Source organism: Paroedura picta, chromosome 1, assembly GCF_049243985.1.
Source record: "Paroedura picta isolate Pp20150507F chromosome 1, Ppicta_v3.0, whole genome shotgun sequence".
NCBI classification, from domain to species: Eukaryota; Metazoa; Chordata; class Lepidosauria; order Squamata; family Gekkonidae; genus Paroedura; species Paroedura picta.
In genome coordinates this window covers 134,845,156-134,859,763 of record NC_135369.1, presented here as the reverse complement: position 1 = coordinate 134,859,763, position 14,608 = coordinate 134,845,156, and the positions used below count along the sequence as shown (strand labels likewise).

General features: G+C 43.9%; 1 protein-coding gene across 6 annotated transcripts in view; it reads right to left on the bottom strand.

The window, feature by feature from the left end:
• The window catches only part of BACH2 (BACH transcriptional regulator 2), a 225,233-nt gene that overhangs the window by 45,372 nt on the left and 165,253 nt on the right, over positions 1 to 14,608 (bottom strand). For 5 of the 6 annotated variants that reach the window (XM_077304234.1, XM_077304240.1, XM_077304256.1 and 2 more), the window contains one exon: positions 9,738 to 9,992. The exons of the other annotated variant lie outside the window; for it this stretch is intronic. In XM_077304234.1, coding sequence (XP_077160349.1) covers positions 9,738 to 9,980 — 243 coding nt within the window. In that variant the 5' untranslated portion in view covers positions 9,981 to 9,992. The remainder of the gene's footprint in view (positions 1 to 9,737; positions 9,993 to 14,608) is intronic. 6 annotated transcript variants of the gene reach the window in all.

Below are 14,608 nucleotides of genomic sequence, written 5' to 3'. Positions count from 1 at the left end.
CCAGATATTGCATTGCTTATGAGTTAGTATAACATTTGTTTCTTGATAAACTTCATATTGTGCGCAGAACGGGCAAATTGTGGAATGGCAATGCTGGAGTGGTCTGGAAAAAGCCTATCGTAAACTGTAAGAAATGACAGGAATTCAACACCAACGAAGTCTGTGTCATTTAGAAAACTCAAGGGCTTATTTATATCTGTCCTGGATGAATGAAGTTTTATCTACGCTCAATGTGTTGTTACAGAAATATGATACAACATAATCCTATATATACAACCATATCCACACATATATGTGGCCTCCCCTGACTCCTGATGCACAACCATGCTACTGTGTTACCCAAAATACAATTACAATATATAATGCACCAATTCATTCCAGTTATTCACAGGCAGGCTTACAGCTGAATGTGAACAATAGCATACATTCTCTACAATCAGTCTATAGAATGCACAGATCCCTTATGAGGTTCTCTGAATGTTGAGTGATCATAGTGGTTGTGGTAGTCTAAGCATAATGAGATGTAACTGTTCACGGAACTTGGCTTTATTGCTTAGCTTGAAGAACAGGTAAGTGCAAAGTGCCAATCTGCAGGAAGCTCTGAATCTAAATGGTGGGGAGAAGGGAAGAATGAAGATAGAGCAGGTCATATTAGAGCCATCTGCCCAATTAGTGACAGAAATTTATTTTGCTCAATTGTTGCCATATATAAGTAACTTTGTCTGCAACTACTGTTAACTTATGAACAGACTGATCCATAAATGGCATGCTTTTATCTGAAAAAACAAAGGCCACTTCTCACATTATCATGGCAAACTCAGGGCCTTTTTGCACGGGGATCTTTGTTGCAAATTGTTTGCGGAATGAAAAATCGCCATTTAAAATAGTGGAATTCGTCGTTATGCATACCTGCCTTTGTAGTGGAATCAGTTGCGTTTTTTAGCGTTTCCCACAGGCTTCCAGTCTCGGCAGAAATCGCTAGAAAGGAAGCGCTATTGCCAAGCTCGTCCCGCCCCTGGCCGTCAAGCAGCCAATGGGCAGCCGTTAGCATGCTCCCAAACAGCCCCTTTCCCTTTAAGGAAGGTTTAAAAAAAAAAAAAAACAGACCCATTGTAACGAATCTGGGTAGATTCGTTGCAAGGAGAGACCCATCCAGCTGCCTGGGGTGTTTGAGCTGTCGTTTGATCGGTTGATCGTTAACACGCTGCCTCAGAGTGAAAAAAAAAAAATCCCCCCCCCCTCTCACGGGCCCGATTTTCGGCTGAATGGAATGTGTGAAATGTGTGTGTGAAATGTGTGTGTGAAATGTGTGTGCTTAGTGACTGAAGGGGAGGGACTGAAGCCGGGAAGCCTCTGTTTGAGCTGTCATTTGATCGTGGCCATGCTGCCTCGGAGTGGAAAAAAAAATCCCCCCTCCCCCCCCCCCTCACGGGCGCGATTTTCAGCCGAAACAGTGTGAAAAATAAAGGGAAAATACATCAGCAAACGGGCTTCTGCGGGCTTCTTGTGACTGTAAACAGCTCTGAGGAGGGACTGCAGCCTGGGAAGCCTCACTGGCTAAACGGAGGCTCGCCGGTGCGTTGATCTCCACTCGCTCGGGGGAAAAAATGGCGATCGCTTCGCCGGAAGTTTGGAGGACAGGCTCAGGAGGAGGGACTTTGAAGAAACCGCAACAATGGGAACGCACAGGTCTTTAGCGCTAGTGTTGCAGATTGGTTGCAGGAGTGTATCGCTTTCCGGAGGGTGAATCCACTTTTTGGGATTCCCCTAAAAGCGCCACAACGAAGCGCTTTTTGCTGATTGGTTTCAGGAGTGTTGCAGATTGTCTACGACGTCGTGCGTTAAGGCAAATTAGTAGCGTTTTCAATTAGCAACCATTGTGCTATTTTGAAGCCGTGCAAAAAGCCCCTCAGATTCCCCCCCCCTCCACACACACTTTGCTCGGACTTACAGCCAATTACAGCTCTTTTACACATCTATATCACACCAGCTTATGCAAAACATTTGTTCCATTCATTCTTCACATTTACAAAAATAAACATGGGGGCTTTAACATTCTTAGCCATGGATTGCCAGAAAAGAGGATCTTCCTCTTTTGCTCTGTTGCTGCCATGATGACAGCAGCTTAAAAAAACAAAAACAAAAACGACTGAAGGTTCGCTTTACACCTAATTTTTTCTCTCCTGCGCCCCCCAGCCCTGTTCCCCAGTTGCAGTGAATATCAGCACTGAGCAAATATCATGCTACATTCAACACATGTACAGCTGAACTTGTGCTTTTAAACCCCACTTTCCCCCTGGTAGTGGCTCCCAGTTTCATTTGCCAGGCCTTTTCTCATAAACATGTGTCGGCACATACGTGCCTTCCCTTCCTCTCCTCACAATGGACACCCTGTGAGATAGATGGGGCAGACAGAACTCTGATAGGACTCATCTGTGAGCACTACCAGGACTGTGAGTAGCTGCATATGAAGGAGCATGGAATCAAATCCAGCCATTGCTCTTAACCATTACACCAAGCAGGAGTCTTTCTCTGCTCAACTGATGCTAGCCAGTCAGATTGCTGCCTGTCACTCAAGGTTCTCTGTTTCTGAGAAGAATTAACCCTTCACAGTTCTTCAACTTCTAGAACACAGCACTTCTAAGCTTTTAAAGACTGCAGTCTGCCACACATCTGAATGTGGCTATCATTATCCTCTTAATAAAAGGATTTGTAGCTTTCTATTAGACAGAAGCTTTACCTCTAATCTAACAGGCAAAAAGGTAGCAGGTGTACTTTCCCCTCACTCATGCCTGTGCGAGAAGAAAGCTCCATGGACTGAATTCTTCCTGGTCTCTGAATTTTTTAGTGATGACTGATTAAAAATGTATTTTAGCTATCCCGTTCTTGCGCTGTTTTCTACACATTATCTTCCTGTCTTTTTAATGCTTTTCTTGGCAATTATTATACAGTGCTATGTAACTTAAATTACCTTGCTTCTAGAACTTAGAAAGGACACACAAAAGATGGATAGACTAGGGGGCTAATATGATGTGTGCATGCTGTGGCAGTTGATCTACCAAGATTATATTGCCCACATCTTGCTTATAGACTAGATATCTTGCTAAACTATCGAGCACCATATAATATTATTCAAATTCCATGATGCCATGTAGCCCTAATTTTGTCTATAAACCAGTAGCAACCCTACTTTAAATATTCTTTGTTCTTCCAAACACTGTGATCACTGTGGCAAGCGGACAGGCTGCATTCAATAAGAATGTTGATGATGCATACTATATACAGTACGTACACTGAGAAAAGCCACACGCATAATTGAATACAGTGGATTTTCCAAAAGCACAAAGATTGAAACAGAAGAATCATAATCTCAGAGCCATAGAACGCTGTAGCAGTTACTGACCTCATTCATGCTGTCTTTGATCTTTCTCCTGAACCCAATTCTGTTGGCTAATTCCCAACATTTCCCCCCTCAGGCTAGTAGGCTGGCATGGACAGCTAACAGCTGCAAGGATTTCTCATTGCTGTGCTTAAGTAACACAGTCACACTGGATGTCTGACTTCATCCCACCCATGGTGCTGAATGTATGAGCTTTCTAAACAGACGTCCTTTGCCAGCCTAGAAGCAGAAATTCTAACTTCAGCCTGCATTTCTTCATGCAAATCATTCAGTATCCTGAGGCATGGATATATGCAAATCTGGACAGAAAAGGATGACATACTGTGTGCGTTGGGGCAACTTATTGTGCAAAATCAGTACATGCCTTGCAGTGGATCCTAGACAAATACTTACAAGGGCAGAAAAGTACAAAAATGACAATACTGTATACATTCAACTTTTCTACAGTTCTTTAAATGTAAACAACACCAGAAACATTAGGGTGATGGAGAGAAAAAATCCCCATCTTGGTCACACACACATAAGCCAATAATTTTATTTCCTAATACGACATTCAGAAATTCCCCACAAACTGATACGTCAGCAGCAATGCTGTGAACACCAGTCCAACATGTTCCTTCATGGAAAGCTCTGACTGAAATATTCTTCAGATGAGCCATTGTTTCTTAGCGTGTTCTTTTATGACCAAAACTTAATTTGTAGTGGGTTTAATAATTCCTTTCATTAAAGTGTCAAGACCAAGAGGAGGGAGGAAGAGATAAAAACCAGGGCTTTGCTTCCACTCATCTTTCACCTTCAGATATCGCTCATGTTGCTTTACTTTAATTGGCAAAGAAGAACCCATCCCAAGTGAATCAGACACTATTTTATATAGTACTGGGTATTTCTCAAGTCAAGCATCACTCCACCATGAATGACTCAATCATTTTTCCTAAGAGTTATTACTTGCAGGGATGAAGCAATGTTAATTGGATAATGGCCTGCTGCCAGCTAATATTGGCATGACCTACAATACCCTTGGCCAACAGCCACATATGTCTCTCTGTCACACCTTTTCCTCCCCCTTTTTGGTAATGTAGATTGGAAATGGAAACCATTAAAAACTCCCAAGTGCTATTTAAATCCTTATCCTGAATTAAAAGCTTAATTAAATGCCCTTGTTAAAGGAAGGAAGGAAGGCTGGTTTCCGTGTGGGTTTGGGCATGAACTGTGTGATGAGCAAAAATTTGTGCCAAAATTATGGTTGCAGCGGGGTGCAGGAGGTGACGTTTGGCATATATACATGATCTCCAAAGAAATCGCCAAGCCTTGGGGCATGGCTCGGGAAACGAAGCCCACCCAGAAGAAACTCTGGTGTGGAAACACTAGACAACAGTGGAGGTGATGTTTCCTTGCCTTGGAAACACAAATTGGGACACAAAGTCAAATCTATATAAGTGTAGGACAAGCACACATTTCTTGTTGTGGTGGTGGTTTGGGACACAGGGTGTACTCATGAAAGAGCATTGCTGCTGGGCAGGATGGGGGATTGCTTAACTAGCGTACTCAGTCAGGGGCCAGGGGACTTTGCTTTGTTCATAATTACAGGGCATGGCCAAATCATCCTGGGGTGTGAGCCACCTAGGTCCTGGTCCTTGACTATGGTGTGAGCCAATATCAAACTGATGGACAGGATATGTTCCAGACTCGATGGGTCCTCTGTCGTGAGCCACCTTTCAGTCTGCCTGCTGGCAACATGATTATGGGGCATAGCCAAATCATCCTGAGATGCTGAGGCTCAGGATGCATTCCAGAACCATCCTTAGCTTAATTTTGCTATGGCTTCATTGGGTTGGACCTCCATTTGGGTGTTTGTGGTATGGTATGGTATGGTGTTTGCGCTAGAGCACAGGGTCTGACAGCTTCCCCGTCAAGGTGATTGCTGTGACTGCATTGCCAAGATTTCAGCCAGAGACTCATCCTGAAATATTTCTGTTTCCTTTTCTTTATCTCTTTCTTTCTTTGCTCCCTTTGGGACTTGACTCTCAACTACCTCCCTTTGTGTCATGACTCTCTTACACCTTTCATGGGCGGGGCAATTACTAGGACCAGACATTAGGCCTAAATACTGGGCATGGTCAAAAGGGCCTTGGGAATAACAGTACTTGTACTCCCAACCCTTCTTGGGAACAGAATGCTGTTGGCGGCTGGTTTCTGCTGGAATTCTCATTACAGCTGTGATTTGTTCTCTGAAAGATGGCCAGAAATTGCCTGTAGAAAAAGACAAGGCAGGAAGTGAGAACTAAATGTCTGCACAAGCCATGTCCACAGAGGGAGGGTGAGTCTGGGAAGACGTAGCCACTCAAAACCATGTTGGTGGCTCCTGAGCTCCAGGCATGGCAGGAGAGTTGGCTGCATAGTCATGCTGTCCATCTGCAGGGTGAGGGTGGACCTGGGTACATTCAGTTACCTGCAACTGGGCAGGTGGCTCTTAGGCAGAGCAAGAGGATCGGGCCCTGCCCTCCAGTGCACCACAGCCACCCATTATGTGTGTGGCTCCCAGGCCAGGGCAGAGGGGGTTGGTCCTGCATTCATCTGGTTTTTGGAGAGAAAATGACCCCAGCCAGTGACATATCCATCTGCAACAGTGCTGGCAGTAATTGTCTCCCACATTCTTTGGGGGGGGGGTCCATCCCAGAGAGGTCTGTTGCAAATCTGATGCCTGCCCTCTACTAGGTCATATGGGAACTATCCTGTACATTTTATGGCCCAGAATCCACACTTGAGAACATTTTCCTGGAAAGCATTTTCCTGGGGCTGCCTTGATCGACAGGTTGTAACTCAGACTCTCCAAGTTAGAGCATATATGGGGGCATCCTGGGAAGGCCTACCATGAACATGATGCCTCCAGCCCACACAGGGCCCACCCTACACATTCCTGAACCCATTTTGACATCTCCCTGAAAGCACTTTCTGGGGACACCTTTTTAGAAATCTGTAACTTGGACCCTCCCCCCAAGTCCAATCTACATGTAACCTTTAGGACATGTAGGGGGGCATCCTGGGGAGGTCTGTTGTGAGTTTGATAACTCTAGCTTGTATAAGACCCATTCTATACACTCCTGAACCCACACATGACATCTCTCTTGTTTGGGCATATGAAATTCGCTTCCCCATCCAATCTTCATCAAACTTGGTGAGCAGGTAGAGAGGAGAGTCATCTGGAGATGTCCTGTGACTTTGGAGTCTCTAGGATTCGGGGGGGGGGGACACACACCCCTGCACCTCAAACTTTCCAAAATAATTTTGCAGAAGAGCTGGGTTTGGGATGTGTCCTGAACCAAAACTGGATTTTCCCAGTTTGTGCCCGTCCCTATTTTTGTGATTAAATGAAGTGAAAAACGGCAAGAATAGAGACCAAACCCTCTCAGTACTAATAACTCAGTTCCAGGGAAATAATTGATTCAGGTTGAATTTAAACAGGGACTAGTATTAAAAGTAGAGAAAAGGTGTTGTTGTTGTTGTTGTTTTTTTTACTGCTACTACCCTGATGGAGAGATGTACCCTGAATCTCACAGTGCTTTTTCAGGTGCATAAATCTAAGCAACAGACAAAAATAGAAGTCAAATGTCCAAATACATGCATGATAATCAACGCTGGGCTTTTATACCAGCCTTTATCCCGGGAGTGGTGGGATAAAAATTGAAGGTATAAATTAAAATAAATAAATAAATATGCATAAACTGAAGAAATGCTAACAATGGTTTGTTAGAACAAGAATGCTGTATCTCCAAATGTAGACTTTAGTTTATAAGGACCAAGGCATATAAAGCTTCCTTGTCACATTAATGCTTTCAACTGCCTTGTCACTTTTTTTTACATTTTATAGATTAAAGATGATAACTCAGTGTCCCAGAACAACACTATCATTGTGAGCATCCCATGGTTCCTACTATCACCACTTGGAACATCAGTTGCACTTTCCTACGGGGCTCCCAGCACTCCCAGAAGTCCTCAAAGGAATCCTGTAAAACTAGTCCAATATTCTTTATTATCCTTACATTGTTGATTGAGAGATAGGAAAAGCTTGCCTAAGGCCAACTCTGAACTAGGATCTTAACTGGAAACTTCCAGCTTCCAGCTGGTGCTCTTTACCGGTATATTAGATAAGCACAACTTGTAAAGCCCACGCACAAAAGAATCTTAAATGGATTTTGCTTACAGTGCTCACGGACATAGCAGCTTAAAATAAACCAGAAGAAGCTACTCTTAAACCAAAACCAGATCTGTTTTGTGACAATGCAAACCAGATTTCTAGGCTCAGTGGAAGAAAGCTGCATGCCTCATTTGTATAAGTCTGCCACCTCATCTTCTGCACAACTATAGCAACTATGCAGGTAGTCTTCTGTGAGCATGCAAAGGAAGATTTTAAAGATACCTGAACAACATGAACATAAAAAGAAAATGCTCTGCACAATCTCCCTGAAATTAATCACGCAATTGCTTCACTTGCAATCAACAAAGCATGCCATAGTGTGTGCGACAGAACCATAATACTTCTCAAGACCATTCTGGCTACTGGCATGGGACATGACTCAAGATATCAGAGTAATGTGTTGTGGGCAGTTACATAACTACCTCAGAGCATAATGGCAATTAAAGTCACATACACCTATCCTAAGCCCTGACCTAGATGGAATCTTAACAGCTAAGCAAGGTCAGTCCCTGTTTAGTACTTGGATGGGAAATCACCAAGGAAGTCCACAGCGGCTACTCACAAGCAGGCAATGGCAAAACACTTCTCTTCATCTCTTTCCTTGAAAATCCTGTGAGGTCACCACATGCTGTCTACGACTGGACAGCACTTTCTACTTATACACACCAACTTTCAACACAAGATAGTAGAATGGAAATGAGGAAAGGTTTTTGAAGAGGATACGTGCACGTGTTACACAGTACTGTTTATCCAGGCCCCTCCCCCCTTCCCATATTATACTGCAAAACGCTTAAATGATGAAGGAGCCTGCTTTGCATGTAGTTTACTCTGGACTGTGACAGATCAAGGTCATGATCTCCATAAAGAATCAGAGAAGATTCCAGCCAGGAAATCAACTTGCTTGCCTTGTCTATGGGGCTGCTGAGCTCTAATCTGCAGAATTATTCTGAACCCATGTAATTTATTCTGATGACAATAAATGACTGAGAACAGAACTAGAATAGCTTCCTAAGGGCACTGTTCAAACAGGGCAAAGCTGGACTGGAGATTAGCTACAGGGATAAGGAGTTTCTGCTTCCTTCTGGTAGGAAATATGAGGGAGGGAAGAAGTCAAACAAGACAAGCTTGTCTCGCAAATCCAAACTACTTTTAGTTTCTGAACCTTCATGCAACCATTAAAAAACTGAAGGGAACTTCCCCCACAACAGTTTCATAAGTACTTGAGCATGAATACGTGCATTTTACTGAGAAATTCTATTTCACAGGTAATTTAAAAATTCCTCTAGAAATCCCATGACTGCCTCAGTTACTGATACTTTATCGAATGAAGCTACCTTCTATTGGATTATTTTCCAACTCTCGGTGTTGGTGATATCATGTTTCTTAAGCAGAGAAGACCATAAGTAAACTTTTTCAGTTGTTTGGCAGGGTCTTCAAATAACTTATAACCAACTCTAAAAATCACACTAACTGTTCCTTGACTCAACAAGTTTGGGCTCGAGGGATCATTTTCATGACCAAACACTACCACTTCTTCTAACAGAAGACCCTGATGACTGCATTCAGTTCTCTTGAATGCATTTTACTATATGCACTCTCCCTTCCTACATTCAATGGCTCCATCTAACTACAAATATTTCCAGCTCTTGGTTCAGCAGCAGATTAACTCCATGGCTAGTTTTTATGCTCACCCTATCCTGCTACCCTTTCTTTTCTGCTTGCTGTTTCAGGTGGATTCCTTTGGTCCAGTTCTTCCAGATGTGAAAACCATTAAGACTTTTCTTCCCCCCCATCAAAGATGGAGCAGGATTCTGCATCATTTCCTGCCCTACCATTCTCACAACTAGCAGACATGGAAAATGGGTGTTCTTTGACTGGACCTGTACTTATAATGGATGCTTTACGCTGATCCTGCATTGCGCAGGGGGCTGGACTAGATAGCCTTCCAATTCTACGGTTCGGATTCTATGGTCCTAACATGCACACCTATGAGATTTATCTCTAAGACATTTGGGGTTAGCCGACTTGCAGTTAACCAAGCATTTGAGAGTAAGGTGCATATATCATTACTCCCCCCCCCCCCCGTATTTCCATGTTAAAAAGTTTTTCCCTGTGGCAGGGGAATGACTGCGTATACTGTACCTCCTCTGGCAGGCTGACCACCAGGTCATTTTCCGTCTGCCCGACTAACACCTGCAAGAAGTATTCGCTGCACGCCGCCAGCACAGCCCGGTGGGCTCGGAACTCTTTCCCCTCCACAATCAAAGTCACATCACAGAGTATTTCCTGCTTCCGCTGGTCATTGAGGCACAGGAGGATATTGGTACAATGGACTGTTGACTCATACACATACATGGGGGATTCAGTCTTCTCATCCACAGACATTCCGTTCACACCCTAAAATAGAAACAACAAACAATAAGGGAGAGAGATAGGGCTGAAGAGTTATCACAGTGCATGCAAAGAAAGGAAGATTACATCATGGTCTCTGTGTCCTGCATGATTTAGCCAGCTCTCGGAGGAACTGCTGATCAGCACTTTAATTCTTAGTCAGAACAAAGAACTCAAGAAATGCTATATATAGATAGATACAGATATAGAGATAGGGATAAATAGATATAGATATAGGTATATAGATAGATAGATAGATAGATAGAGAGAGAGAGAGAGAGAGAGAGAGAGAGAGAGAGAGAGAGAGAGAGAGAGAGAGAGAGAGAGAGAGAGAGAGATGGAAAAGGCAACTGCATGACATGTTTCTACTCTTCCTGAAATATTGAATCAAGAACTATTTTTAAAACACATGAAAGGCTACAACTCAACTCAGCTTTTGATATGAACTGCAGATAGGAAACAGAAGAAAAAGAAAAATAATTTGTGACAGTCTTTTGACAGAGACAGACTCTTAAACTCATGGATGTTTCAATTAAATATTATGGCACAAAGTCAGCGTTTATTAGCAGAATTTAGAATGAGTTGCCATAACCTAAAATACTGTGAGAGGGTGAGTGTTTCAAAAAAGGACCATAAGAACTACAGAACACCAAATTGTCTACTGTTCCATCCTATTTTAAGAAAATTAAGTTAAGTATTTTTATAGGACTGTCGCTGTAAAATAATAATATTAAAAAATCCACCCTAAAATGTGACAACAAAATAAAATAGTTACAAAACTCAAACCTCACTACACAGAGGTGGTAGAAGAACAAACTTTAGGAAAAGAAACAATGGAAAATAATGAGCAAATGTACTTCAAAGTACTCCCAGGTGTCCATGGACCCCTGTTAGGGAATTCCTGGGTTAGTTACGTATTTAATATGAGCAGTTATGTCCTACATGATTTTCTCTGTGTGTTGTGGTGTATAGAGCATACAGCAGTCATGTGGTTCATTTGGTTGTAGCCATTGCAAATTTGGCTCTCTGTGGATCACAGAGTGAGTACCATGGGTCTATATGATATAGAGAGGAAATGGTACTGGCTTATAATTTCCCGGATTGCTCTCTTTGTCTTCTTGTACTGGCACACATTTGCCCTTTTTTAAAACTAAAGTGCCGACTCTTCTCTCTTCTTTCCTGTTTTGATTCTTCAAGTTTCTACTTTCAAAATTACCTTTGAAGCTAGCAAGCAACCTAGGCGTAATGTGACAGATAAAAAGTAGGAAGTCAGTATAAACGCACAGTTTGAATATCTTCGCATTTTCATGCCATATAAAAATCAAATGCAGAAGTCAAAGACATAAGTCAGTGACATTGGTGGCAAGGATTAGCAATCAGCCAAGAGGGAGGAGGGGCTGTAAAAGAGGAGGATGCTCTAAGCAGAGTATAAATAAGAGGTGACATCAGACAGATAAAAATAATGAAAGGCAATGGGATCAGTGAATGTCATATATTTTCTCCTTCACTTGTAAAAAATACGTTGTGAAGGAGTTTGTCGGCTGAGCATGAGAGTCACAGCCAATGGTTCTCAAATGTGGCCAACGCACCAACTGGCCCTTCCCCATTTTATCCTTTCCCTCATCCCTGTGGATGATAGACATGGAGAATGCAAATTCAAACAAAACTTCCCAGACAAAAGGTCCCATTTGACACTGTGCTACATTTCTGAAGTATTCCAATCTACTCTGCAATCAGAGTTTCCTGGGCATACTAGTTGACTCAGGGATGAGGCAAAATCTGTGATCACCATGAACAATGCCTGGCTATCAAGCCTGGTTTTGTGATACTTCCAGTTATCATAGAGGGTGTATCATGGTAACATAAGGCAAAACATCCCAGCACACCTGGGGATCTGTGGCTTTTTCCCTCCTGCCTTAATGGATTCAGCCACAAGCTAGGGAACTGGCTGCTTCAATTGCTCCCGCTCCTGAGCGTGAGTTCTCTTGTGGTTTCTGTGCCTGGGAGGGGGCAGAACCCACACGCCTACTCCTGCCTAAAACCACCTCCTTTCTCTCCCCCCCTCAGTCCTCCTCAAGACAGCCAGTTAATGCAGGTGGTGATGTCACTTCTGGTGATGTGTGACTTATGGGGGCTTAGCAGGGAGGCGTGGCCAGCTGACATCACTTCCTGGACTCCGTGAAGCCTGAAAAATTATTTTAGGGGCTCCTCCACAGGTTGAAAAAGGCTGCTTATAAGGACAGGACTTCACAGTAGGTATACAGCCCAGGAGATGCTTTGTAGGCACTCTTGGTATAACAGTTCACCTATACTATCTTGAACAAGACTGCACAGGTAAACCAAATAAGGATAGTCTATTTAACCATCTTTAAATGAACAAGGCTAAAGATACTACTTTTACCAGCCTACCAAAAATGCCATCCTTATAGATATTTCCCCAAACTTACTTGTAACATTTACACTACATAGTCCAGCTATTACATAGTGATCATCCTACATGTTTCATATCTTCAGCTGGCCTGTGGTCATGACTTGAGGGGAGGAAGGACAAAAGTCTCTGAATAGCAGAGTTTCTGACCCAATCAAATGCATGGGGAAAGAGGTACAGGGAGACAGGCAGCTGACTAGACAGCATAAATAAGCAGCTTGCAAGAGTTAAAAGGGGAAATTCCATCTCTCCATCATCACGGAACCGAGTGTGGCTCCAGGCCCCAGCACTTACTGTGAAGCTTGATAGCAATGGAGACTGTGTTTGGAGCAATGGAGACTGAGTCTGGAGCAGCTCTTGGCATTCTCTACTAGGCCCAGATCAGCTTCCAGAGCCTGCCACTACCAGCTGTCCAGAATCAAAGTAAATGTGTTGTCTGACTGTGTGAAGACAGTGATCTATTATTTATTTACTAGACGTTAAGCCCGCTGTAGGCAAAATACAGCGGGCGCTAGCAGCGTGTCCCCCCGGGCCCCTCCCGGCCGATCCCGTGGCTTCAGGGCTGCCCCAGCTCCTTTGGCTGCCCCTGAAGCCTCTCCCCCTGCCCCTCCCGTCTGATCCTGCCCCCTCCCGTCTGAACCGTTTTCCAGGCCCCCCGGCGATCCCCCGATTTTATAAGGGTTGGAGAGCAGACCTGACATGTCTATAATGAGGCGGGCCTGCTCCGAGGCCCACAGGAAGCCTTTCCCGCCCCCCGGCTTCCGCGTGGGCCTGCTCCGAGGCCCGCGGGAAGCCTTTCCCGCCCCCCCGGCTTCCACATGGGCGTGCTCCGAGGCCTGCAGGAAGCCTTCCTCGGTAGCTCCCATCCCCGGCATACCCCCAGCTTCTGTGTATGCCTCAGAGCTCCCGACTGCTCAGTCCAGGGCCAACGGGCCAATCGTTGGTCCCCCCATCCTGGACTCGGCTCACCCCCCCCTTAATCTTTTATTAATACTGCAGAATGCGGTTAACATATTTTTTTGGGGGGGGGATTAAAACACTCAACATACATTTCTTTTAAAATTTCAATTTTTTTTTTTTTACAAACCTGGAGAGTCCCCAACCTTGCAGGAAGATCTGTTTCATGTCTGCAGATACCTGCAGATGATGGCCACATGTCTCTATCAGATATACAGATACTTGAGATCACAACTTGACCTAGAGATCAGACTTGCCCTCTTTTGCCAATGCATAGCCACAGATGAGACAGACAGAAACATGCAGGTTGTAGGCTATTGGGGTCCTTGAATATAGGGGTAAATCGAAACCATTTATTCCTTGGCAATTTCTAATCCTAAGGGGGCTCATCAGAAGAGATAGGGGACACCCCCACTCTAGAATTTGGTTTGGGAGATGGAGGAGCAGGGAAGTATAAGCTTGAAATTCATTCACATACATAAACTGAAACAACTCTAAACCTCAAAATTTTAATCACAGCAAGAATAATAATCCCACAAGTAATTGCAAATCACAGTCACATAAAGGAGTACAAAAACCTAAACACATCTGTTCCACTTAATATTTCTGGTAAGGACTTGTAGGGGGAACGTGTCTTATGGCTTAAGTGCCCCTTAGCACTTAACACCTACTTAGGGCAGCTGTCCCACCCATGAGTGCCTCCTCTTCCAACCTGCCTGCCTTTCTGTCCAGCAGCCAGCCAATCACCTTCTGTCCCCCGCCCCTGACCACCCCCTCCTCCTTCCAATTCCCTCTGAGGCTTAGAGGCTGCAGATCCCTGCTGTGTGAGAGCTGCTTCTGCCAGTGAGTTCCCTGCCCAGGGGCCTCCTGCCTGCAGCCTTTCCAGGTTCTGTGGGGAGGGAAAGTCCATCTGCAGAGATCTTCCACACACACCCCAATCTAGCACTTGTATTTCTGAATGAAACGGGCTTTGTCCCTAGTATAAATAGAAAACACTCATAAGAAGCAAGTCTTTGTTGAGGAAGGAAGGTATTTTCAAGTCAAAATTTTAATTGGATCAGAAAAAAAACATACAGCAAAGAATGAATTATTCATAATTCCCCATGTATCAGGACATATTCTAGCTCAATACCCTACAATGGGCGCAATCTAAAGCAAAGTTCTTTTGTGCAGGTGACATCTAGTATGCATGAGTCCATCTAGGTGGATAAAACCCAAAGTCATTAAGACCTTGTGA